The sequence below is a fragment of the Lutjanus erythropterus genome, chromosome 4 (assembly GCF_056507025.1).
Source record: "Lutjanus erythropterus isolate fLutEry1 chromosome 4, fLutEry1.hap2, whole genome shotgun sequence".
Classification (NCBI taxonomy): domain Eukaryota; kingdom Metazoa; phylum Chordata; class Actinopteri; order Lutjaniformes; family Lutjanidae; genus Lutjanus; species Lutjanus erythropterus.
The window spans coordinates 47,024,113-47,048,705 of NC_139320.1; the positions used below are offsets into that span (position 1 = coordinate 47,024,113).

General features: G+C 39.0%; 1 protein-coding gene across 1 annotated transcript in view; it reads right to left on the bottom strand.

Annotated features, from left to right (window-relative positions):
- Positions 1-24,593, bottom strand: part of LOC146329223 (cGMP-inhibited 3',5'-cyclic phosphodiesterase 3A-like) — an 89,011-nt gene that overhangs the window by 18,861 nt on the left and 45,557 nt on the right. The window contains exons 3-9 of the mRNA XM_084718157.1: positions 11,167-11,412; positions 6,606-6,751; positions 4,988-5,094; positions 4,552-4,795; positions 4,282-4,358; positions 2,243-2,439; positions 556-693 (exon numbers count right to left, since the gene is read on the bottom strand). Of these exons, the coding sequence (XP_084574283.1) occupies positions 556-693; positions 2,243-2,439; positions 4,282-4,358; positions 4,552-4,795; positions 4,988-5,094; positions 6,606-6,751; positions 11,167-11,412 (1,155 nt within the window). The remainder of the gene's footprint in view (positions 1-555; positions 694-2,242; positions 2,440-4,281; positions 4,359-4,551; positions 4,796-4,987; positions 5,095-6,605; positions 6,752-11,166; positions 11,413-24,593) is intronic.

The window sequence follows — 24,593 nt, forward strand, 5'->3', positions numbered from 1 at the left end:
AATCAGGAAGGGGGAAAACACTTTTTCACACCACTGTAAGTGGCACAAGTCCTGTAGTGATCAAAGCACTAAGAAAATACAGTTGAAAAACCCAAAACCAGTGTCTCTTTCCAAAAATCTTGACCAAGTTGCTCAAAATAATCCAAAGACCTTGTTGTGAGCAGTTTCATGTAGGAACTACTTTCTTTCTGCATTAGATTCTGCCAGAAGTATTACAGGACTTGTGAAATTTAGTTTCGTTATACTGGAGAGAGGCCAGTCATCTGTAAACTCTGCAGCTCATACCAAAATATCTAAATGGATAAACAGCACTGCAGGCCAGAGGAAAAATACATATTTTTGTTTTTGGGGTGAATTGTCCCATTAAGATGCAGATGTTCTCATCCCACTGCCTGCAGTAAATGTTAATATCACTACCACATAAAGCTGCTAATTACATACATATGTTCACATGTTCCGTCGATATGAGTTCCCATTAATTAAATCAGTATTGATGTGTTTTCATTAAGTAAATGTCACATGGGTTACAACATTTCTTCACTAATTAGTCCGTACCTGACTGAGGATGCAGCCCGTCTTGCCGTGGGTCTTCTCTACTAGACTGAAAATGGGGAAGTTCCAGTTGTTGAGTTGACTCATCAGTGGCTCCAGCTCGGGCATCACCAGAGGCTCCTGGGCAAGGACTGGCTTGTCCTGTCAGGTAGATGAGGAAGCACAGAGGAGGTCAGGAAAACACAGACAAACTCTATCAGACCGCACCACTGCTCCAGCATTTAGGAATAAAGGTTAAATGACTGTGAAAACTATATTTATCTCCACCAAGGAGGTTGTGTTTGTCTGTTTGTCAGCAAGATAACGGAAAAAGTACTGGCCCTATTTTCAGGAAACTGTCCTTGGCACATGTACCATGTAACATGGGCCAAGGAAGAATCCATTAAAGTTTGGAATGGATATATCATGGCATGAATGCATAAATCAATTTTACTTCAGTTAGTATTGCAAGAAATGTCATCTGACCGTTCCTAAGTCCTGCACCTTGTCACTCTGTCCTCCAATGGCAGTTGATCAATGTTGGTACCTTGGTCAACTTTCTCCTTTCCCATTTCGTGCACTTCGGCATGTTATCTGCTAGACTCATCAATGTTGAAAAAGAAACCAAATTTTTAAGACATACTCAACGGGGATGAGCCTTCCACTTGTTTCACCTGGCATCACAGCATCCACTATCTGCATTTACAAACGTCCCCGGGAAACAACAACAACCACCTCCAAGCTAACAATCTGCAAACTTAAAATGGCAAATTACAGACGTAAATAAGGTAACAGCTGTAAACCAGTGACTAACATATTAGTTAGCAAATATTCATCATTAGCTAGCTAGTTAGCTAGCATTTTGCTAACATTAGCTATTTTTGCTAACATTAGCTAACTTAAATTATGACTACAGCATATGTCACTGACCAAGGTGCCCAGTTTGTTTAAATGTCACTGGAGATCAGAGCAAAAGGGCAAATTAAAATGAATGGTTTGCTGCAACTAAACATGCAACAAAACATACCAACCAATTCAAACATTGTTGTTTTTCAGTATAAACTTGTATTGATGTTTGTGTTTCTGCAACTACAGGTATTTTTAAGTTCCATCAGTTCAAATTTTGAATGTGTGAAAATTTACCAAATGATGCTTGATAAATATGTTTATACACAACATTAATAAACATCTTGATATAAGAAATAATTATTAAATTGTGTGATTTAATAACTTTTATGAAGCATTTTATGGGTCCAAACACTACGGTTGTTCATGTCCCACAACTGTGGTCTCAATTTTCAGATAAGTTAATCCAATCGCAATATGACATCATTTCAAATAAATTTTCTAAGAAACTTGACTTTATGCCATGTTAGAATTATTGTTTTTCTTTACTAATCACTTATATGTTTTTTTTCATCTAAATGTGTTTGTCCCACACTTACCACAACACTGAATACATGCCATATAAAAGGTTTTTTCAAAGCCAAACAAATCTAATTTGTATGAGAAACAGAAATGAGCAAGATCAAGCAAAATAAGGCAAATATAATCTTTTCTTCTGTGTGTTCTTACCAAATTGCATTCTAAAAATAAATGTTTATAATTGTTGAATTCATTATAATAGAAGACAGGACTACTGGCCTTTGTGGATGTCATGAAGAGATTATTATTATTATTGTTATTAAGGCTGTCTGATTACCCACAGTACCTCTGGTGATGGCAGGAGCGGGTGGAGGACGATGCCCTCTGCCAGGTACTCCCTGCAACCTTCCCTTGCTTCAGGCACCTTCTTGCCTCCCTCCCCCTCCTCCTCATTCTGTGCAAAGTCGCTGCTGTCACTGTGGTTGGTCTCGTAGGTGCTGTCATAGGTGCTGTCGTAGTCTGAAGACGCTACCACACGCTCATCTGGGGAGACGTCACACATGTTGGACACGTGCAGTTTCATGGAACTATGTTAGTGGTTAGTACAAAATTACAATGAGGGCAGTTGTGAAGAAGTTCAGTATGGGTGAATCAAATTATCAGGCTAGGAATTACACTGGAAGCACAATCTATAATTATCAATCAGGTTAAACTCTGGAAGCATTTCCTTTTATATCGTTTTATATCAGGATTCACAGATCTTTCTTTCATACCAGGAACCTGGACAGGCCTGTACATATGGCAGCATATTAGGGCCATTAGGTTAAAAAAATACATGGAGAAGCCTCATCAGCCACAGTTAGCCATTAATCATTTGTGAAATATTGTTTTTTTGGGCACTTCTGTGGACCCTAATTTTTTTTCTGTAAAAAGATTATTTGCCTACTTGGAGAGAAAAGTAAAAAGTCAACTTCTTCTGACTCTGTGGATTTGTAAGTTACCCTTCAGTGTGAGATGATGCACAATGAAATATTACAAAACAGAGTGCGTCAAGGCAAAAACAAAGTAGATAGGCAACCAACTGTCTCAAGTTGAACAGAAAGAATTTGCCATCACAAATTGTAATGTGAGGTATAATGTATTTTTCTTTTTGTTAAAAAGCATTTAGTTTCTAAAAAAAAGTATAATTCAGAAAACAGTAGCAAAAATCAAGGTACTGGTGCTGGTACCAGTATAAAAATTTGTGATTGAGGTAGGCAGGTAAGATTCTGAGATTAGAAGATGAGATGTTGTAAATTTACCAGAAAAAAACTCACAAATTTATGACAAAAAACTCAAGTATTATCTGAGATTATAAAGTCAATTTGCAAAAAAAGATTAGGAAATTCTCTGAGAAAAAAGTCAAAACAAAAAGCAAAAACAGGCAACTTTGCTAATTTTAGATTCAACTTCAGTAGATCCTGACATCACCTCATCCACATCATCATGTGTTTGGCAGTTGATGACACAGTTGATGCTGCTTTGACACAGTTGATGTTCAAGTTTGTTGTCTGTTGTAGTGTGGAAGGTTGTCAAATTGTTGTTGAATGGGAAAATAATGGGAAATAAAGTGACCATGATAGATGCAAATACTCACTACCCTGACAACAACGATACAGCTGAGGTGTCCTTTGAAATTTCCATTCTGGACCAGAAAAACTGTTACTGTTTGCCCATTTCACAATAATTGGTGTTCAAATTAATACAGAATGTTTTCTGAATTATTAAGTGTCTGTTTAAGACTTGTGAGAAATCATAAATAATTTTTCAGAGGGAGTACATGTTTATTATGGTAAAATTGATCAATTTGTTAATGGAGTCTGGCAGGCAGAAGGCAGACAGTAACTGAACTCCAACTCCGGTGTGTATTTTCAGAGCAGTGGGCTTTTGTTTCCAGGATGACAGAGTTAACTTTACATTGACAGTCATAAACAACTGATCATCATCACTCATTACTGTCAAAATATATAATTGAACTCATCTTGCACTCCTGCAGCCTGTCTGCGCTTCCTCAAGTCTGGGGAGGAGAGGACTGGAGGGAAACAACTCACTTCAATCATAGATCGTATATTAAATTGGATTTCAACCTATTAATATACAGTCTATGGCTCCAACTCACTATTTGGACTACATTACTCATTTTTGGACATGCAATTGTTATCTATTGTGCCTTTAATAACTATTAGATATAAGTTAACCTGGCCTTTTTAGATTTTTTTTTTTTTTACCTAATGGTCCTAATATGCCATTGTAGTGCATGATAAAACCTTTTGGAAGCATTTTTCCAGCTCAGTTGGGTAGATATGTCTAATGTCAAGCGCTCGCAGGCTGTAGTCTGCTGTTTACCTGGATGTGGTATCCTGTCTCCTTTGTCGACAGATTCTACCCCGTGGTTTAGTCGGTTGTTGAACGGCCTGCCACAGCTGATAGAAAGAGAGCAGAGAAACACAGACACATTCAGACACACAAGTCCGTCCTGATCATCCTCCCTCATCTGATAACCGAAGCAGCTCCCGTCCTCTCGGATGCTTCTGAGGCCTCATTCCAACATTTGCGAATCTGAACTTTCTATGTTTAGAAGTCGCTCATCAAACAGCAACAAAAGAGTGACTTCACCTGCCGCAGAGTGATGGAGGCCGCCAGTGAGGGGTGGTGGAGCTCGGGGCGCTCTGGCTGTGAGTTAAGGCTCTGTGGTGGCTCTTGGGGGCCACAGAGCCAGGGGTCCGCTCTGTCAGGGGCCCGGCCGGCTCCGGAAGCTGCACGGTACACGTCTTTGTGGTGGGGCTGGAGACAGGAGTGCCCTGGACGGGAGGAGATGGGCACGGAGAGCCCAGAGGTGACACGTTGGAGGGGGGGAAACCTGAAAAACAAAGTAATACTGAATCAAATTTTCCAGTCTTTATATAATTATCTCACTATATATCTATTTTGTTTAATCATTCAATTTTTTTCAATCAGCAATTACCCAAATAACATCCTGAATAAACTTAACTTTTAATCAGTGTGCTGAGTAGATTTGCACACACACACACACACACACACACACACAGACCTGGTCTTCCCAGTGGTTTGCTGTAGAGGTGGTTGGAGGCAGCGTAGGAGGCAGACATGGAGCGACTCTTTGAGATGGTCATCATCACCGAGTTGTTCCACGAATCACTGATTTGACGCAAGAAAACAAATAAATTACTGAAACCCTTCAATGTCTTCTTGCTGTGTTACTGTTGGAGGACCAAGTCATTGTTTTGTAAGTCACAACACTGTAAAGACAAAAAAGCTCAGAAAAGGTGACTTACTGAAATAGATTTTTGAGTTTGTGACACAACTCAGTCTCTTACCAAACACTAATCTTTTGTTGAAATAATTTTATTTTCCTCTTTAGATAAACTTGAATCTTTGAATTTTAGAAACTCAAAAAATGTATTTCAAAAATTACTGAGTAAACTCTTTGAGGTGAAAGTGAATAATGGTCAATATCTTAATATTTTCAATGAAAACAATTTAATTTTCACACACTCAAATAAAGTTTTCAACTCACTGTGACCAGTCTTTGGAAGATTTTTTGAGTTTCTAAAACTCAAAAGTTTATCTAAAGAAAAGATTTGTAGTTCATAAAACTTGATTTTCATTTATTTCAAAACTTAACTCAGATCCCAGGGCAGGACAGGCAAGTCTTGAATCAATTCCCACGTTAAGACTGACATGTTTCAAGCTCTAAACTTTGAGTTTTGGATCCTAAATGAGTCATAATACTCTCTTCACCAAATGTAAAGCCATTTTAACCACAGAGTCCCTACCTACTGTCAACTTGTACAACTTTTTGTTGGACAAAGTTGGAGTAAAGTCTGTAATTTTGTGAACCACACGTTTTGCATACTGCAATTAATTTTTTGTGTATTTTTTGTACATGAACAAAATTATCTTTGGCATCATTTTCTTCAACACTTGAGCTCAGTGATGTAACGTTCATGGTTCTGTTCTGTAACTTGTTTGGATGCTGACGGCTTGGTTCAGATAATGTCAACCTGGTGTCCAAAAGTATGTTTTTGACTCACTGGCCAAGGGGACTAGTAGATAAAAAAAATCCACCAGCCAAGCATATTTTTAGAGGCCAAAATGTATGCATAGGGAATATCAGTAATATAGTTTCAGTATTTAATTATCAAAAAATGCTGCAGTAAAACAACTTGAAAATTATGACACAGGTACTTGGGGACACAAGGATATGTGACTGAATAGTAAATTAATAAAAGCTGTAGACCTATGTATTTTAGCGAAGGAAAATAAGACAAAAAAATTTCCCATTTTAAAAAACCTGCATGGCCATTTGAGTACAGAGTTTACAAGGTGCACTTGAATGCACCATGAAACCACTAGTGCAGGGGAGTATACCTGCATTTCGTGCTTGGTGGGTGTTAATTTTAGGCATTAGCAGATTCAGGAAATGAAGGAAAATTAATTCAGTTTCTTGGCACACTATTTAAATAATATAATTTTAATCTTTTATTATCTTTTATTTATTTATTTTATTATTTTCAGGTCAAAAAGGCTCAAGTCCAAGTGAAGTCACCAGTCATCGGTGTTAAAGTCTGAGTCATGTGACTTGAGTCCACGCCTCTGCTTCAAAGTCATTGTGTTCCTCTTGACTGCAGTGTGCGAGTGAGGGTCACCTGTCTGTGGTGTGTTTGATGCTGGCTGAGCGGTCTCGTCGTACGGGGCCCGGCTCGATGGTGGGAAGCCCCGTAGCTGAGGTGGTCGTGGTCCAAGTGGACGAGATTCTCCTCAGCAGTCCTGGAGGCAGACTCCGTCTTAGACGCTGCGATGCAGACAAACAAACACACATTTACACACTCAAAGAGGGAGGATGAGACAAGCAGGACACAGTTAGAGCACTCAGGCACTGTATGTTTGTACTATAGGACTGTATGTGTGTAAGTAGTGCTGCACTTTGTTAAATTATAACAGACCTCCAACTAATAATAAAGTTACTCGTTGCATGGCTACATGTCTAAACATGTTAATATCACTGTGAAGCTCATTGATACAGAAGCTCTGAGTGGAAAAAATAGAGTCTTATCTAAATTGTTTTCTCTCATGTGTTTATGACTTAAGAACAGGTTTTTGCCAAGATAACTTTCCTAGGCTACTTTATTCACCTGTAAAAAAGGTGAATTTATTTATTTATGTATTGTTTGTAAGGATCATTTGGTTTTTTCTAAGTGTTTGTTGTTGTAATACTGATTTTGGCCACAAGGGGCTGAAGTGCACCACTATCCCATGTTCTAAACCAGTCCCTCCAGGACCTCACTGGCTTTTTTGGGGGATTGTTGCAGACTAAAATGCCTGATTTACAACAGCTTTTCCAAAAAAAAAAAACATGTGATGCTGTGTTGTGATGTTTTTAGGTGCTTTTTGCAATGAAATTACAGGAGAAAGTGAAAGTTGCAAAAAAAAAAGTTGCCTTCTTTGTATAGTTCATTAAAAATCAAAGCCAACTTGTTCTAGGGAGAATAAAATCGCACTCTGTTCTCAGTGTTCTGTGTGACTTCATCAAAAAGTCTCAGGATAACAAAAATCCTAACAAAATATGCTTCATAAGTAGATGAAGAAGTGCACCTAGGGGGTTCTCCACAAAGAACCAAACCCCTTTTGGAGCTCAACTCAGTCAAAACAGCAATCACAAAATTATAAAATATAAAAATTCAAAGAGCATCCTAGAGAATGGATCATCATTTTTTCACTTGACTCTCAGGGCTTCTGTACTGTTGACGCTTGGATGTAAATGAATATGAAGCAGTTCCTGTTATGAAACTGTCTCTTCAGATCTACTACAGTTTCTTCATACACACTAATGTTTCTTGTAATAATCAGAACTCCTGATAATCATCCATTTCTGGTAATTCACAAATATCTCAACATTGCATCAAAGTAGCATGTTTTGGCAGCAGTTATTTATTCCTAAAGTTATGCAGTATTTGTGTTCATGAAGTAAATATTGTTAATGTGACTACATTCTTATGTATATATTGTACTTGCTGCTGCGATGATGCAATTTCCCAGCATTTCCTTGATAATTACAGATAATAACATGATAGTAACATATTGCGTCAAAATCATTATCATTCAACAAGCAAATAAACAAAAAGCTTTGGTCACATTTTCTCCATGAGCATTAAAAAGTCACACACAGTCCACACAACTAGAGGCAAAGTGCTGCCAACAAAATATAAAAAAAGAAAGGCAGACAGAAGCATTCCTGCTCTGGGGGGAAAATATACTGCAGCTCTATTCAGTGGTTAAAATGTGGCGTTTCAGCCTCAGGCCCATGTTTTAACTGATAAACAGAGTTACAGAGCAACTGTTGTGCCTCGTCTTCTCCATCCATCAAACTAGAAGGATGCCACATTTGTTCTTCCAGCCTGTGTGTTTTTTTTAAAGCATATGGGAGACAGAATGGTGATTTGAAGGGCGTCATGCTTGTTTCCCCCCCGTGGTGTCAATCCATCCAGTGTTGTAAACTTTGTTGTAAAGCCATGAGCTAAACTCAGTTATTTGTCAGTTTGTATTTAGTTTTAGGTGGTGTATTTATGTCTCGCACGGTGGAATACAGAGGGCAGCAGAGGACCAACTTTAACATTGTACTGAAGAAAAGCATGTCCACCCCTCTGTCTCCTCATTTTTAGGCACACAACCACACACACACAAACAAGCATCATTTCCATCCCGACACACACACACACACAGACTCACAGTGGTCTACTTCTCTCCTACAGTGAAGGAAAGCAGCTAATCAAATGCATCTAATAGTGTGTGAAAGAATGACAGAGGAGGAGAGGGAGTAAAACAACAACACTTGGTGGTAATCAATCACCGTTAACATCATGTCTGCCTCGGCTGTTGTGAATTTCATTATTGTGTGGTAATGCAATTTAAAGTGCGATGAAACATCTGCACAGCATTATTATGCAACTTTAATGTAGCTGACAAAGACATAAGTAGACATGATGGTGGCAGTGATGGATTGCAGCATGTAGTTTTACAATTTCTGTGACTTCATCTGAGTATAAACTAATGGCCTCCAAAAATCTTGTAACACTGGTATGTTGTGGAAAACTATTAAAGGGACAGTTCACACCAAAATCAAAAATACATATTTTTCCTCTTACTGGTAGTGCTATTTTTCCCATCTAGATTATTTTTGTGGGTTATCGAGTCTTTGAGATATCAGCCATAGAAATGTCTGACTTCTCTTAAATATACTGAAACTGTTCCAATCACCAAAAAAGCACATTAGAAAAACTCATCAGCTGTCTCTTTCCAGTAGACTTGCATAAGCAGACCTCTATCCACAGCACTCAATGCTGAAGAAAGGTCTCCATGCATACAAGTCCTGCTATAAGGGAAAAAAGCTCTGCCTTGTTTGCATTTCTTTAAACCAATCACAATCATTATGGGCGGTGCTAAACCCAGGATGTAGCAACAGTGCTGCTGCAAAAATAGTGTCGAGGGGGAACTTGTTTTGATGGAACATTTGCACATCAGGAGACGAGCTCTGGCATTAAAATGACTACATCATTGCAAAAGAAAAGGAAACAGCTGTTAGCTTTTTTATGATCGTATCATTAGCATCCAAGGTGCTAATTTACCATTTCCAGCGTGCGTTGCAGTGCAGAGGTTGTTGTTGTTTCCTGGGGACATTGAAAACATAGATCGTGGACGTTGTGATGCTGCTTGAAACAAGCGACCAATGGCAGACTTATACTTGCAGTGTGCATTCAAAGAGTCAGACTTCTTTCCAGAAACCCACCAACCACATCATCATGCTAGCGACATCAGCCAAGGAGGATGCCATTAATATTTTACGCCCAACGCTTAAAACTCACTGTTTAAAACATGGGAATGAATAACCTCCAACTTCACAAAAGCAAATACTCACAAACTTATTAAAACTGTTAAGGATGTGTACTAACAAATTAACACAAATTAAATTGTGCTATGTTAAAAACTCACTCCTCAATCCCTTTACGCCTCCTGTCCCTGCCTGAACCCACTGTGTCTTCACTGTCCCCGGAGTCAGAGTCCAGTTGGAGCCTCTGTAATGTTAAATCTCCTCAGGTTCTGTGTTCCTAGTCAAACCAGCCTCCTTTAGGTGGTATCCCATGGGATTGCTAATTGAGCTTACTTGCTAATGGCAACTACATCACACTTAGCAGCAGTGCACTGGAAAAAAGGTCAGTGTTGCAACAATCCCCCAGGTGTAATGGCAAGGTGCAGCTCCTGAAAAGTGGGTTTCTATTTTTTTGTGGCGACTAATGAATAAATGACACGGTCAACTAAAATTCTTCTTACTGACTAACAGTTAAGTTCACCATTAGTGGGCAGCCCTAAACAAAGAAAGGGCTGCAGGCTGGAGACGAACCCAGGGCAACTACTGAGAACACAGATAAATCTGTTCATCAGAAGGTGGTTCAAAGTCTGAACGTTAGCCTGAAAGCCACAACTGCTGCCAATGGAAAACAATGAGTGAAATCCAAACAGTTCCAGAGCTTTTAACATGAAACAAAGTGTTTTCCTGTCCCGTCAGTCATGGATGTCAAATGCACCTCAGTCACCAACATTTCTTATTGCCTTTACGTAACTGCTATTTCTGTCCAACAACAGGGCAGCCCGAGTGAGCTGAATCACCAACTTCAACCCGTTGCCACATGCAGACTCACAAATCTCCAATGAGCTAAAATGAGGCAGCATCTCATTGAGTTTCACTACATGGGCCGGGCATTTGAGTGCACTCAGGCAGGGTTAAAGCTGCTTGTCACTTTCCTGGTAGGCTATCCTGCATTGCATCACACGCTTTATTTAGCTTCCTTGCCGCCTTAAGTGCCTGCATACATTTTGAAGCACCAGCCTTGTAAAACATTAAAAAGCCCTGTGGAAGCCTGTGCGTCATTGTTAGCTACATTAGAGCCCCACACTACACCAGCAGGGAGGGAGGAGACGGGGGTGATGTATGCAGGAGGAGGTACACCTGGGTATGTGTGTGTGTGGACTTGTATTACTCCTGTTGTGGGGACATAAATCTGTTTACTTCATTGTGAGGACTTGACTTCCTTATAGGGACAAAATGCAACACCATAATGTAAGTTTTCAGGATATGAATGTCCTCTGAAGTGATGGAAACATATGATTGTAGATTTATGATAATGATCAAAAACTAGAAAGACAGAGGTTTACCTTTGGGATGGCCAGTCTCTCCGATTTTTCAGGCCCATCCTCGGAGTCAGAGCAGGTGTGTGTGTCTGCAGGGAGGCGAGGCCGGTGGAGCGGCTGGAGGCTGATTTGGGTGCTGAGGAGGTTGCTGACGGCCTTCAGAGAGCTGCAGGTGTTAGGGGGCAGCGAGGGGTCCGCCAGCAGGTCTGATATCAAACCGTGGGCCTCACCCATCACCGCGATGTCTACGACCACGCTGGTGCCCGAAGACTGGAGACAGAGACGAGTGGAAAGGAGAGGAAAGGATCATTTTTAGTCATCTTCTCTGGTTTATTGTAATGATGATGGTGCCGATGAAATGTCACAAACCTGAGAAGGACTGTGTGTGTGTCGTGTTTATGTTAAACATTTTACATTCCCAGAGGAAACTAACTATGGCATCCATCCTAACTATCATAGTCATGACAATGTTATACATAATATAGGGTATAAAAACATGATTAACAATATTCATATAAAGACTAACACATCCCACCCCCACCCCCCAGCCTAACTTTAGCTGTCATTGATTCAGCATATTGACTGATAAGCCCAAAGGCTCGTCTATGTCAAAGGTCAACCATGTGTTGTTTCAGTAATGGATTCCACCGTTAATGTCAACATGTGCTAATCAGCTCCTCTTTAGCTTATAATCCATTTCCTCACACTCCACAACTTATCCGCACACAAACACACACACACACACACACACACACTAACGTGCAGTACATGCACAGTATAAGTGCATGCATGCAAAATGTAGCATTTGTAATGAACAAAAAGGCAGAAAAAAAAGCTAAAGACACAGTTTGGACATGAAAGGAGTTGATACTGTACACTTTGGATTTAATCCACAAATCTCGCAAGAGGTCAGTCTTAAAAAAAAACTTTCAATGTGATGATAACCGCATGACCACAATACCGCTTACTGCTGTCATCACCATTACTTTTATTTTGCTGGGTCAATCTTATGTTATTTCAAAGAAAAAGTCAATTCCCCAAAACACGTATCACCTCTGCATTGATTAATTCAAAGGAATTAGAAAAAGTGCAGATGTTTAGACATGACTGAAACACCTGCAATTTTTGAGAAAGGTCTTCATGACTGAAAATTTGACACTTTTTTAATAAATCTATGTAGAGGTGATATGTGTTCAGGAATTGACATTTTGTCTTTTGTATCAAGATTTGTAGTAAGCAACTGGACTTGGTAGTTTCTGGAAGTCTTCTCATACTCCCGCACCAGTCGAAGGGTGTTCGTGCCAAAGTTGTAGCAACATGTCTGTGAATATTCTCAGTCATCCAGCTCATGTTATTCGTACCAAGGTTTGTAGTAGGCAACTGGACTTGGTAAGACTAAGAAGATGAATTAGACTACATAGGCTACACATCCCGAAGTCGTGTTAGTAATGTCATGATTTTCTCCATCTCTAAGCTAACGTTGAAACTATGATGCCTGTTCTGTATGTTTTTCTCTGGGATGTAGTCACACAAACAACAGGTCTTACTTGTTCTTTCTCTTTGTGGCTGATAAAAGGACCAGGAGTCACTGGATAAAACACTTCAGGTAAGAAAATGTAAAACTGAGCCTTTTCACACAAAACTAAACAACCTACAACATATTGCGACTTTTCTGACTTTTAAAATTATGGTTTAAATTGACAAACATCACATGTGTAATTCATGGCACTGTTCAAATGGAATCAAAAAATTATTTGTCTCTTGCCATAGGTTCTCTTTTTCTTTTTAAAGTGAAGTCCTGACTGTCTTGACTTTGCCTCTCATGCATTTGAGATCACTGCTGTTACACACAAGTCAGGAATGCAGCCTCTGATTGACCAACAAACTCAACCCAAGGCATCGTGGGATTATCAGTGGAAGACTAATGACATTCTAACAACAACAGCTATTTTCAACACTGAGAAATGGATAAATAATCACAGAAGACATTCAGTGTCAGATTAATCATTATTGATTTCTTTTACAAAGTTTCAAAAAAGACACTGGAGTTCAAGGCTGGATCAACACCTCTGCACCGGAAATGATGTTGTAGGCACAAAGGTAACGACATTGTTAGCTTTTCCTCAGCTTACTTTGGTCTGACCCCCTTCACGTTTCCAGCCATCTTTTCTTTTCTTGTTCTTGAGAAACTGCATACACTGTACGCACTGACACAACCTGCACTGTACATTTACTGCTAGACTGACAATTTCCTGCTACCGTTTTCTTCTGCTTCACTTGCAGCACCGTCACTCACAGACTGCTGCTCGCTCTCCCTCATCTCACCCACACATGCTATAAACATACATTTTGCACTGCCTTAATCCCCAAAGGAGCCACGCTACTGTTATGACAGTATCCTTCAACAAAGTCCAATAAAACATAATTATTTGGGCAGTCGTTGTAAACTGCCATCCTGCAGGAATATGCTGCTTTTCACTGAAAATTCTGGAAAAGTTTTCTGTAAAATTTCTCATTATATAGCTTAGGTGCAAGACAACTGTTTAATTGGAAAGTTTGGAAAGTATGTAAATGTATATGTAAATGAATATTTCCAAAATAACAGTATATGTAAAAAATGTTACAAATAATTAGTTTTTAAAATGTATTATGTGTCATTTATTTATGTGACTATTACTGTCACTACAAATACTAGATATCCAATACCATCCACCACCATTCCATCAGCTTACACAGACTCACAACTTGAACAACTGACTTGCGAGAACTCAGATTCTTATGTGTGACAGTGCCCTAAACAAAAATTGGCAACAAGGACTGCACACGGCAGAGAGAGTAGGAGGTGAGTTAACTGTGTTTCAGCTGAGCTGTGGCTCTGAACTGAACCCTGCATGACCTGTGTTATAAAATAATTCTGTCAAACTCTCCCACTCATGCCTGTGATGTTGACGCTTGCAGTTTCAATCATGAAAGCCAAACATGTTTCAGCTGCGCTGACTGGACCAGAGAACAAAAGTTTGACACATCTGGATCTACTTAATTTTTGCTGTAACTGACAGTTGATGTTTTCAGCTGAACAATAGCCCTGGACATTTTTTACTTTTTGATACGAGGCCTGATTACGGTGCCCAAGAAGTCTTACCTACCAGGACAGAAACAATACTTTTTAGAGAACTTTAGATAACTTACTTTAAGAAATATAAATTATATAAATATGTTTTTCTGCAAAATCCTTTTTTCATTCAAGAAAAGAAGAAACAATTCCCTCAAGCAGCAATGTTATAAGAACTTTGCCTTAGTAAAACAGTCTTAAATTTTGATTTAAATCAGGACGTGTAAACGAGACTAAAAATCTGACCACACATGCTGTGCCAACTGTCAGTACTTGACCTTTTACTCAGTGCTACAGACATATTTTAGTTTGATACTCAGGCCTACCTAACAGTTTGGAAGTGTATATTCAGTCCTCAAGTTTCAGGTAGACTCTGAGACCTTTTTTAAAATCAGATCAGTGTGTCTAAAGCATTTTACAGGCAAAGATACATTTGGAAAAAAATGCTCATCACTGAAATATGAGAAAGCCATATAGTGGAGGAAGGTTATGTTAAAGAATAAATAATATTTTGGCCACCATTCATTGGATAACAGCAAAAAGACTGGTCTTTCCAGAAAAGATGGCAGTGACCTCACTCTGACCGGACATGGTCCTTCAATCTTGTCCCTGAGAGGACAGGCTAGCCAGCTTTCACCAACTGAAGACAGCCAAGAACCAGGATTTGATCAGTCTTATTTCCTACTGATGTCGGCCGCCGCGGTTTCCCAGCAACATCAGTGTGGTATTTCTTACTGAAAGGCGGTTTGGAACCCAGGCGACTGAAGAAAGCCACTGGGGAGCTCGCCATGGCCGCCAAGACTGCATGAGGAGCCCTCAGCTGGAACCCTTCTGCGGGTGAAGGCTAATTTAGTCTTAATTACACTCAGCCAAGAGATACGGGTCAAAGGGCTGACAGTTCTGACCCTAAGATATCTGCTGAAGATGTGAATGTTTTGACCACCTGCCACCAATGAATACCATCAAAAACTGCAACTTGCAGGATAATATCTTAAGTATAAAGTAACTTTGATGTTTAGTTCACAAAAAAGTTGGGACAAGAGCAACAACAGTTGTTTGGGACATTTGACAGGTAAACAGGTTAATTGGTAACAGGTGACATCCATCATCATCCATGAAAGGCTCAGTCATTCACAAGCAAGTTTTGTGAAAAACTATAGTCCAGCAGTTCAAGAACAATATTTCTTCAGACAAATCTACAGGAATGTCAGGATTTCACCTTCTACAATCCATAATATAATTAAAAGATTCAGAGAATACAGACAAATCTCTGCACATGAGGGGCAAAGCTCAAAACCAACATTGCAAGCCTGTGACCTTTGACCCCTCAGGTGACACTGCATTAAAAACTTACATAACTGTATACGGATCATACATGGGCTCGGGAACACTTGTGAAAACTATCTGTGTCTGTCACTACAGGTTCTGGAGCAGCATATTGTCTCTCCCCAGCATCAGGTCGCACTGGGTATCCAAATCACTGAAAGAAAGACGTTTTATTATGTCATCTAGTTAACATGTATCTTCATTGGGTGTCAGAAGTGTCCATCAAAGCACGCGTCTCACGCTTCTGCCCCGCCCTCCCTTTGTTGAGGAATAGCATCTGCAGAAACCAGAAGCAAATAACCAGCTGCCAGTTTTGTTCAAGTACAACCATGAACTTATTGTTTGACAACTGTATTTAAATTTGCACTGGTTAACAGTCATTGATTATCGTCATTTGAATGGATTAGTTTATGTATTTTTGTTCTTTACACCGCTATCCTGAAGGCTAACTGCTAGCTAACCTTAGCTGGCTAATGGTGATTAGATGGCTGACATTCTTTAAGGGACGTTCCTGCTTATTTGAGCAAGATGAGGCCAGGACACATTCTGAATGTGTTACAACAGTGTGGTGTTGTAGAAGAAGAGTTCTGATTTGCCTGCAGTCCAGTCCTGTCTTCCACTGAAAATATGTGGCGCATTATGGTGCACTAAATACAACAACAGAGACCGTGGACTGTTGAGAAACTGATTTTCAACAATAAGTGTTTTCAGGTCACAAACACAGTGTTGTTAAAAGAAATGTATGTGATGTAACACAGTGGTGAACGCGACCCTTTCCCATCTTTTTTGGAACATGTTGCAGGCTTCAAATTCAGATTGAGTGAATATTTACAAGAAACAATTAAGCTGATCAGTTGGAACATTAAATTACTTGTTGCACTGTATTCAATTGAATACAGGCTGCAAAGTTGTTGCAAATCATTGCATTCTGTTTTTATTTACACATTAAAATTAAAATTGGGGTTGTAAGAGGAGAGCTCATGGAGCACTGATGTTTCTTTCTTTTAGTCTTGCGTCCTCCTCTCCCAGCAACCTCGGCTTGTAACTGTGCCTATTTTTTCATATCCTAAGCCTGGGAGTTGTTTTCTATTTCTTCTTCTAGTCTGAATTAACCAAAAACCCAAATAGAGTACTATTTGGGTTTTTGGTTAATTCAGACTCCCTCTGTTTCTCAAGTGGTCCACATACAGAACATGCAGTTTAAAGATGAAGATGTGTGGGTGGAGCAAAGCGGGGAACATAAAAGGACATAAAAGGTAACAACAGCACCACCATCCCTCTGAATTTAAACAAAGTGACAGATGATTCCCATAATTTGCTTCCTTAAACAGATTGTATTAGCTCTTCAAACCTGTCGGAGGTTGGGGCTGTGATGTGATGAGTAAATGCATCGAGCACGTCGTAGGAGGACAGTTTCCTGGAAGAGCGCGTGTCTGCATGTGTGCATGTCAGGGGGGGAGTGCATGTGTCACCTCAACCTGAACAAAACCCATTAGACCACTCCAGAGCTTTATGACATCCTGCTATTGTGACATTCACCCATTACCTGGCAGTAATGGACTCTGTTCAGCTAATGTCAGGGAGAGACTGAGATAAAGGGAGCCTCTGTGTGTGTGTGTGTGTGTGTGTGTGTGTGTGTGTGTGTGTGTGTGTGTGTGTGTGTGTGTGTGTGTGTGTGTGTGTGTGTGTTGCAGCTGAGTTTTATGGCACTTTTCTCTGTTAGGGATTCTGATATTTCAGCATTACAAAAAACCCCAACAACCTACAGTATTTGTGTGCATTTGCAAGTCCATTCAGCGCAACATGCAGGAGCATTTGAGCAGATGGAGCCGTTGTGGTGGAGACGCAGCGGAGAGGCGAGGCGAGGGAGAAGGTTATCGATCCCTCCCGGCATAAAGGCACACAGGAGACGGCAGGGGGAGCGATGGTCAATGAGTAAATCAACAGTGGACACACACACACACAGTCACACACATATACACACACACACAGAGGCATGCATGTAGCAGAATTGCCCCTTGGGATCGGTCTGTCAGGCTCTCAGGGTTATACAGAACATGCTGTGCGCAGAAAGACGGGTCATAGTCCCTCAACAAACACAGCGCACTGTAACAGAAGACAATAAACAATAAACACAGCTCTGATGATGTACACAGATAAGTTAAATAAGATCTGTGTACATCAAGCTGCTAAGAATAGAACTACTGATTTAAATCACGAGTGAAGCCACAGAACATCATCACTGTCAAAAGGTAAACCAGTACTGTGAGGGGCTGCGCATCTAGATGGATGCAAAACATGTGATCACCTTACAAATTAACATACATCACATATAAGGCTGCAACAAAATTATTTTGGCAATCGATTGATCTGCAGATTATTTTCTCAATTCATCAGTTAATTGTTTGGCCCAAAAAATGTGAGAAAAATGCGAAAAATGTTGATCAGTGTTTCTCAAAGTCCAAGATGACGTCATCTAATGTCTTGATTTATCCACAGTGTAAAGATACTCACTTTACTGTCAGAGAGGAGCGAAAATACCAGAATCAGAGAATTTGCACATTTTTAATGAAAATATGACTTTAACAATAAACTGATTATCAAAATAGTTGACAATTAACTTAATAGATGAATAATGGATTAAAAAATTAATTGTTGCAGCTCTAATTACAATAATAACATGATAATGAATCAATATCTGATTCATTTATTTTATTTATAAGAACAGCACACATTAATTGACATTTTCCCTTGGCAAATTGTTTTGAAACCTATAAAATGATAAACAGCTACAAAACAAAAAGAACACAAGCCATAAGGCCGCAGTTAATGATTATTTTCATTGATTAATCTGTTGATTTTTTTTTTCCTCAATTCATTGATTAATTAATGCTGTCACAATCTTGTCACTTGAAAGATAGGTCCAAATATGTGAGTGATTTCATTGGTTATTTGGTCCATAAAACATGAGAAAATATTGATCAGTGTTTCCCACAGTCCAAGTTCACGTCCTCAAGTGTCTCGTTTTGTCCACAATCCAAAGATTTTCAGTTTACTGTCAGAGAGAAGTAAAATAACCAGAAAATATTCACACATTTTCCATTGATCGATCAGTTGTTTGGTCTATAAAGTGTCAGAAAACTGGTGAGGAAAATGCTTTCCAAAGCCAATGATGATATCCTCAGTTTTCCAGTTCTGTCCGCAACCCAAACATATTCAGTTTGCTGTAATAGAGGAGTGAAAAAAAAGAAAAAACTCACATTTAAAGAGACATTTGTTCTTAAATATCTTGTAAAGCAACAATAGATGTGTGTTTTGAGTTTGTCACCACAGAAACATGTTATTAACCACCCAGCCAAATTTGAATCATTAAAAATACTGCAAGGTATATAAAATTAGGTCTCAATCTCTAAATCATGTTATCAGTCTCAGTCAAAAAACCCCCCCAAAAGATCAGCTTTCTCTTCTCTGAAACACTGAGGGCGTGTCCACTCTGTTCTCTCAGTGTCAAACACCAGTATGACCTGAAAAGGAACTGAAACATGGATGCTCGGTCGAGCAGCTTTATTGGACATGTCCAGACATGACTGAGCCGCCAGAGGACAGTGACAGGACGGTATTTTTTTCTTCAGTGTTGGGTTGTTGGAACTGAAGTGAGCTGAAGTGAACAGCTGGGCTGATTTGGACTGAGAGAGTCACTGAAGGTACGCTCTTGACTGAGTGGGTTTCAGGTCTGCCCAAAAACTCCTTTTTCCTTTACAAGCAGTGAATGAAATCATTTACCACTGGAAATGCTGGAACTGCTGAAACTGGAAATTCTGTTTTAAATTTCCTTAATCTTTGATCATTTCAAAAGCAGCCGATAGTTCAAGAAACTCGAGACCACGAGTTTCATGATATACCACAAGAAAAGTCCTGCTGATTAGTGTTACTGTTTTAAATTTGTCATAAAATACTGTCCCACAATTTCTTAGTTATTGGCTGTAGAGTTGTCTGCCTTCTCTCCAATATAATGGGACTACATGGCACTCGGCTTGTGGTGCTCAAATACCAACAAAAATACATTTGAGTAGCAACATCTTTTTCAAGAAATCATGACCCATTTACTCAAGATGATCCACAGAGCGTGTTTCATGTTGGAACTACTTTCTCTCTAGTAGAAAGAAAGTAGTTCCTGTAGATCCTAACATAGAAAGGAAAAAGTCTCTACATGAAACTGCTCGCTAAGGATTATTTTGAATAACTGGGTCATAATTTTTGGAAAGAGACACTGATTTTAAAATTTTTCATGTATTTTTTTGGCACTTTGAGCACAAGTGGTATGACATCTTGGCAGACATCTCCACAGGTGATATCTCCAAAACTTGGCAACTCACATCAAAACTATCTATATGGATAAACAGCACTACAGGTAAGCAGAAAAAATATGTATTTTTGATTTTGGTGTGAACTGTCCCTTTGAAGACAGCCAGATGTCCAAGTTATTATCAGGATGATGGACACTATCATTACACCCAAGTTTAAAGCTGACTGGTACTCTGAAAAATAGAGACATAATGAAAAAAAAAACACACACAACAAAAAACTTAGAAAGTTAGTGTCCATGCTGCCTTAAAATTTGAAATAGACTGAATTTAAAATGTTTCATGTTTCTTTACAAACAAATTTAATGAGTTGATTTAACGCTGTACAGTAAATTTGTTCAACTCATAATTTCAAGTCAAAAGACTTGAAGTTAGAAAAACTGATGTTTATAAGTTCTGAAAATAAATACTAGAAAGTTCAAGTTTAATTAACCTGAATAAATAAAACTTGTATATTTAAGTTAAGTCAATGAGAAAAGATTAGTTGATTCCACTAATGTCCTGATTTTTTTGTATAGTGCACTGACGATTCCCCTTTTACTCTCTCCCTCACAGATTTATTCTTCCTCCAGTTCCTCCTCCTCTTCTTCTCATGCTATTTCCCACTATTTCAGTATTTCCCTCTCTAACCCCCCCATCCCCCAGCCCATCTCCTGAGAGACAGTTAGAGGATATGTAGACAGATCAGGCAGAAAGGCAGATGGTGAGAGCAGAGAAAGAGAGACCGAAAAAGAGAAAGAGAGACAGAGCCGGAGAAAGAAAACGATGGACGGAGAGAGAAAGAGAGGAGCTGAGTCCACAGGCAGGCCGTGTCCAGTCAAGTGAAAAAGAGAACGGCTAATTCTAGCAGGCCAGCTGAGCTCCTACACAACCTCATACAACAACTGTAAATACAGCAGCGCTACAGTGAGGAGCTGCCTATTGTTTCTGTACTACACCACGAGTACGAAACAATACACACACCTGTGTTAGGTTGAAGAATTAATGCTGCAGCAGTAGTGGCCAACAAAACAAAGCCAGAGACCAAGTTCACGTGGATGAAGGAGGATGACTGTAGAATTGCAAACAGTTGCAAGGAACGCCTCCCAGTTGCAAGGTTATTAATCCTTAACAAATGCACCTATTGATCTACTAATGACCAGCAAAGAATGTGTTTTGGAATGAGCGCAGGAGAGGACACAGGATGCATGGACACCAGAGACCACCATTTGTTTTAATCTTTGCAATAAATCATCCTTTTCTCTCATATTCACAACGTGCAAAACTGATGCAAACACAAAGAAAATCAATAGATATCGATGTGAGCTTGTGTTGAAGATAATGAAACTATGAAAACCATTGTGTTGGTGTGAGATAACACATGTAACACATTCTCTAGATCAAACGTATCACAGTTAACTGAAACACTAAAAGAAAAAATTATATTAAAAAAAATTATACACTTTATAATAACCATCATTAATAAAGTTAAATTAAAGGGGTAGTTCACTCTAAAATCAATTATTAGTTCCAGAGTTTTGGAGATATCATAGGTAGAGATGTCTGCCTCTTCTCCAGTCTGATGGGACTAAATGGCACTTAAAAAATGCTTTTGAAAAATTCAACATCAGTGTCTCTTTCCAGAAATCATGACCCTGTCACTCAAGACAATCCACAAACCTTGTGAGCAGTTTCATGTAGGGACTACTTTCTTTCTGCAGAAGAATCCAGAGCTACTTTTCTACTACTCTCTTTTATACTATAGAAAGAATACTTCCTTCATGAAAGTGTTCACAACAAGGTTTAGCAAAGTTGTGTTTTTAACTACAGAGAAATAAAGAGATTTAAAACTGGATGATGCGTCAGAGCTCCCGACGAATAGAGCTGAGCTGAGCTCCCCTTAGCTCCCCTGTGATTCAAACTAGGAAAATAACATTTGTTACTAAGTAAATTACTTGCATCAGTTCACATACGTAATGTATAAGTAGTCACACAGCTGCCTTCACCAGTTGTTGTGTTTGTATTGCAATAACTTTTCTGAACTTCATAAATCTTGCCTCTGACAAATACCCACAATATTATATTAAAAAATAAATTACATAGAGCTAATACTAAAACTAATAATTACACTAAACATTTTTAGCAATAAAACGTATTGGAAACAAGCAAACTGGAGGCTAACTGAATAAAAACTGAACTGAAAATCAAATTAAAAACAAAATAAAAATAAAAACTTGTGAAAACTCTGCTGTAGGTAACACATCCACCCTTACAGAAATTGCTGCTCAACAAACTACCCACATCCAAGAACAAAAGTGAGTCTGATTCTCTCAACAGAGACTTCACTCAGCTGCTTACGAACACCAGTCTCTCTCACGCGTAATTGACCTAAAAACTAAGAAGCTTAATTTAGACATTGCTCCAAGTTGTCCTATTTAAACCATCTCATCATGACTGATTAAATGGCTTTCCTTTTTCTGCACACATGTGCACACACACACACACACACACACACACACACACACACACACACATACACACACAAAATCCACACACATACACCAGTTTAATTCCAGGCAAGCCAATACTGAACCTGTTTAGGAGGATGTATATTGTCCTGATGGCGTCCCATGATGCTCGCTGAGTGCCTTCTCTGCATCATTCGTGCTCAGTCTGAACTCTCAACCCTGATCTTTGCTATATAAATTCCTACAGAAATGATGATACAAAAGCTTTACGCTCCCTTTCCTTTCATTAACCCTTTAGTCCAGATGTCACAGTGTCAATCCAGAGCAGCTGACGTTTCACTAACGTGTCCCGCAAACACTTCCTCCCCTCTGCTCTGCTCTCCTCCGCTGCCTCATGAACCTCCCTCTGTCCTCTCACCCGCCCCTGCCTCTCTGCGCCTGCCAATTGCAAATGTTCGCCATCGGCTCGGAGGATGAGGAGGCCTGCGGCACACAGAAATCAGTTGTATTGAAAAATACCTGGTTGCTAGGATACATCGGGACAAAGATCAAAGTGACTCGTCTGTGAACCATAAAATAGTTGTTCGGGGCTCAGTTGGCCACGGCGATACTACGCCCACTACTTGTCAAGTGTTTCCTGTGATAGCAGGTGGTGCATGACAACCGAGCAGCGAGTAGTGTGTATTATCAGAACAGGGCTTTCTGCATCAGGAAACTGAGCCACATATTGATTCATTAAAAGTCTATTAAGATGGCTGGTTTGTTGGTGGCTAAAGCTGGAGCTGAAGGTCTAATCTGGAGGAAACCCTGGATGATTTAAATGTTACATCTACTGACCTAACACATAAGTGGTGAGTATGACATAAAATAAAGTCAGTCTTCAATTGTTTGTTGAAAAGATTAACTTTAAAATCTGGAATCCTTGGTAGTTTAAGTCAAACCAGCATGAAAAATTTCTCTAAATTTATATGAATTATGATGTTCTGAACAACATTGTACATATGACTACTGGTGGTTTCACAAAATATTAACAAAATGAGATTTTAAGAAATAATTGACAGTAATGTGAGTATATTGATTAAGTGGGTGTAAGGGCCATTTCAAGTTATATGTATGTGTGTAGGACACTAAGTTGTCCGCTAGGTGTCACCTGTGTGTTCTTGGGTCACGTCTACTTAGGTAGGAACCTTTCGTTCTGGTGACGTGTTGCTAGACAGAGGAGGACATATAGTTTTTTGACCACTACGCTGGCACGCCACGCTGGGTGATGCTTTGTCGATGTATTTGTTATTGTGGAATATATGGATTTAGATTTTTTGGACTTCTGCAATAAATTATCCAAAATATCCGAAGAAGAAGATGTTTGATGTTGTTATTTCGCAAGACACAATGAAGCGGTGCAAGGCAAGTGCATCAATTAAGTCAGTAGCCTGTCTATGCAGCCCCTCAGTGGCTGTAAGTTTTAGGCTTAGCCACTACAGTGGGCAAAGAAATAATAAAACAGTTACAACAGTTTGGTACAGAGTGTCAGATTTTGTGTATTTTCTTTAACTGATAGTTGAAAAAGCTAACAATTGATTAATCATTACTTATTAATAAGATATGAAACTTTTGTCAAAAAAAAAAAAAAAAAATCTCTCATTTTATGTTTAAGCCAAACAAAACAATGTCAAAAGTGGTGCAGTTTCTATATTATCGATTAATACATTTTTAACTAAAATTCTTAATGAGATTAATTGATTCTTGAATAATCGTTAACATCCCCATTCTGGTAAGTTAAAAAAATACATCACTTTACTCAAATGTAATGTAAAACCAGGAGAAGACAAGACTTATGCAACATCACAATATAACGATACCCAAAATCTAAGATGATATCAAGTCTAACATCACAATATCGATATAATATTGAAATATTACTCAGCCCTGATAAGAATCACTGCATTTTTATGTTTTCTTTCTTCACTGGATGCAACAATACCAAAAAAACTCAAGGTAATATAAGTAAATTTTTTGTCCACATAAAGTTAGTTTTTCCTTGTAACTTAAAGTGCTTTTGGTTTCCTTCTAAAGTAGCCAGCCATGTCAGTAGCAGTCAATTTATAAAATAAAATAAAAATTCTAAAATAAAATAATTAACCATGTCATTTTGTGGTAAATGTAATCACAGGTCTCTCTCCTGGCCCCCATTCTTGAGTAGGA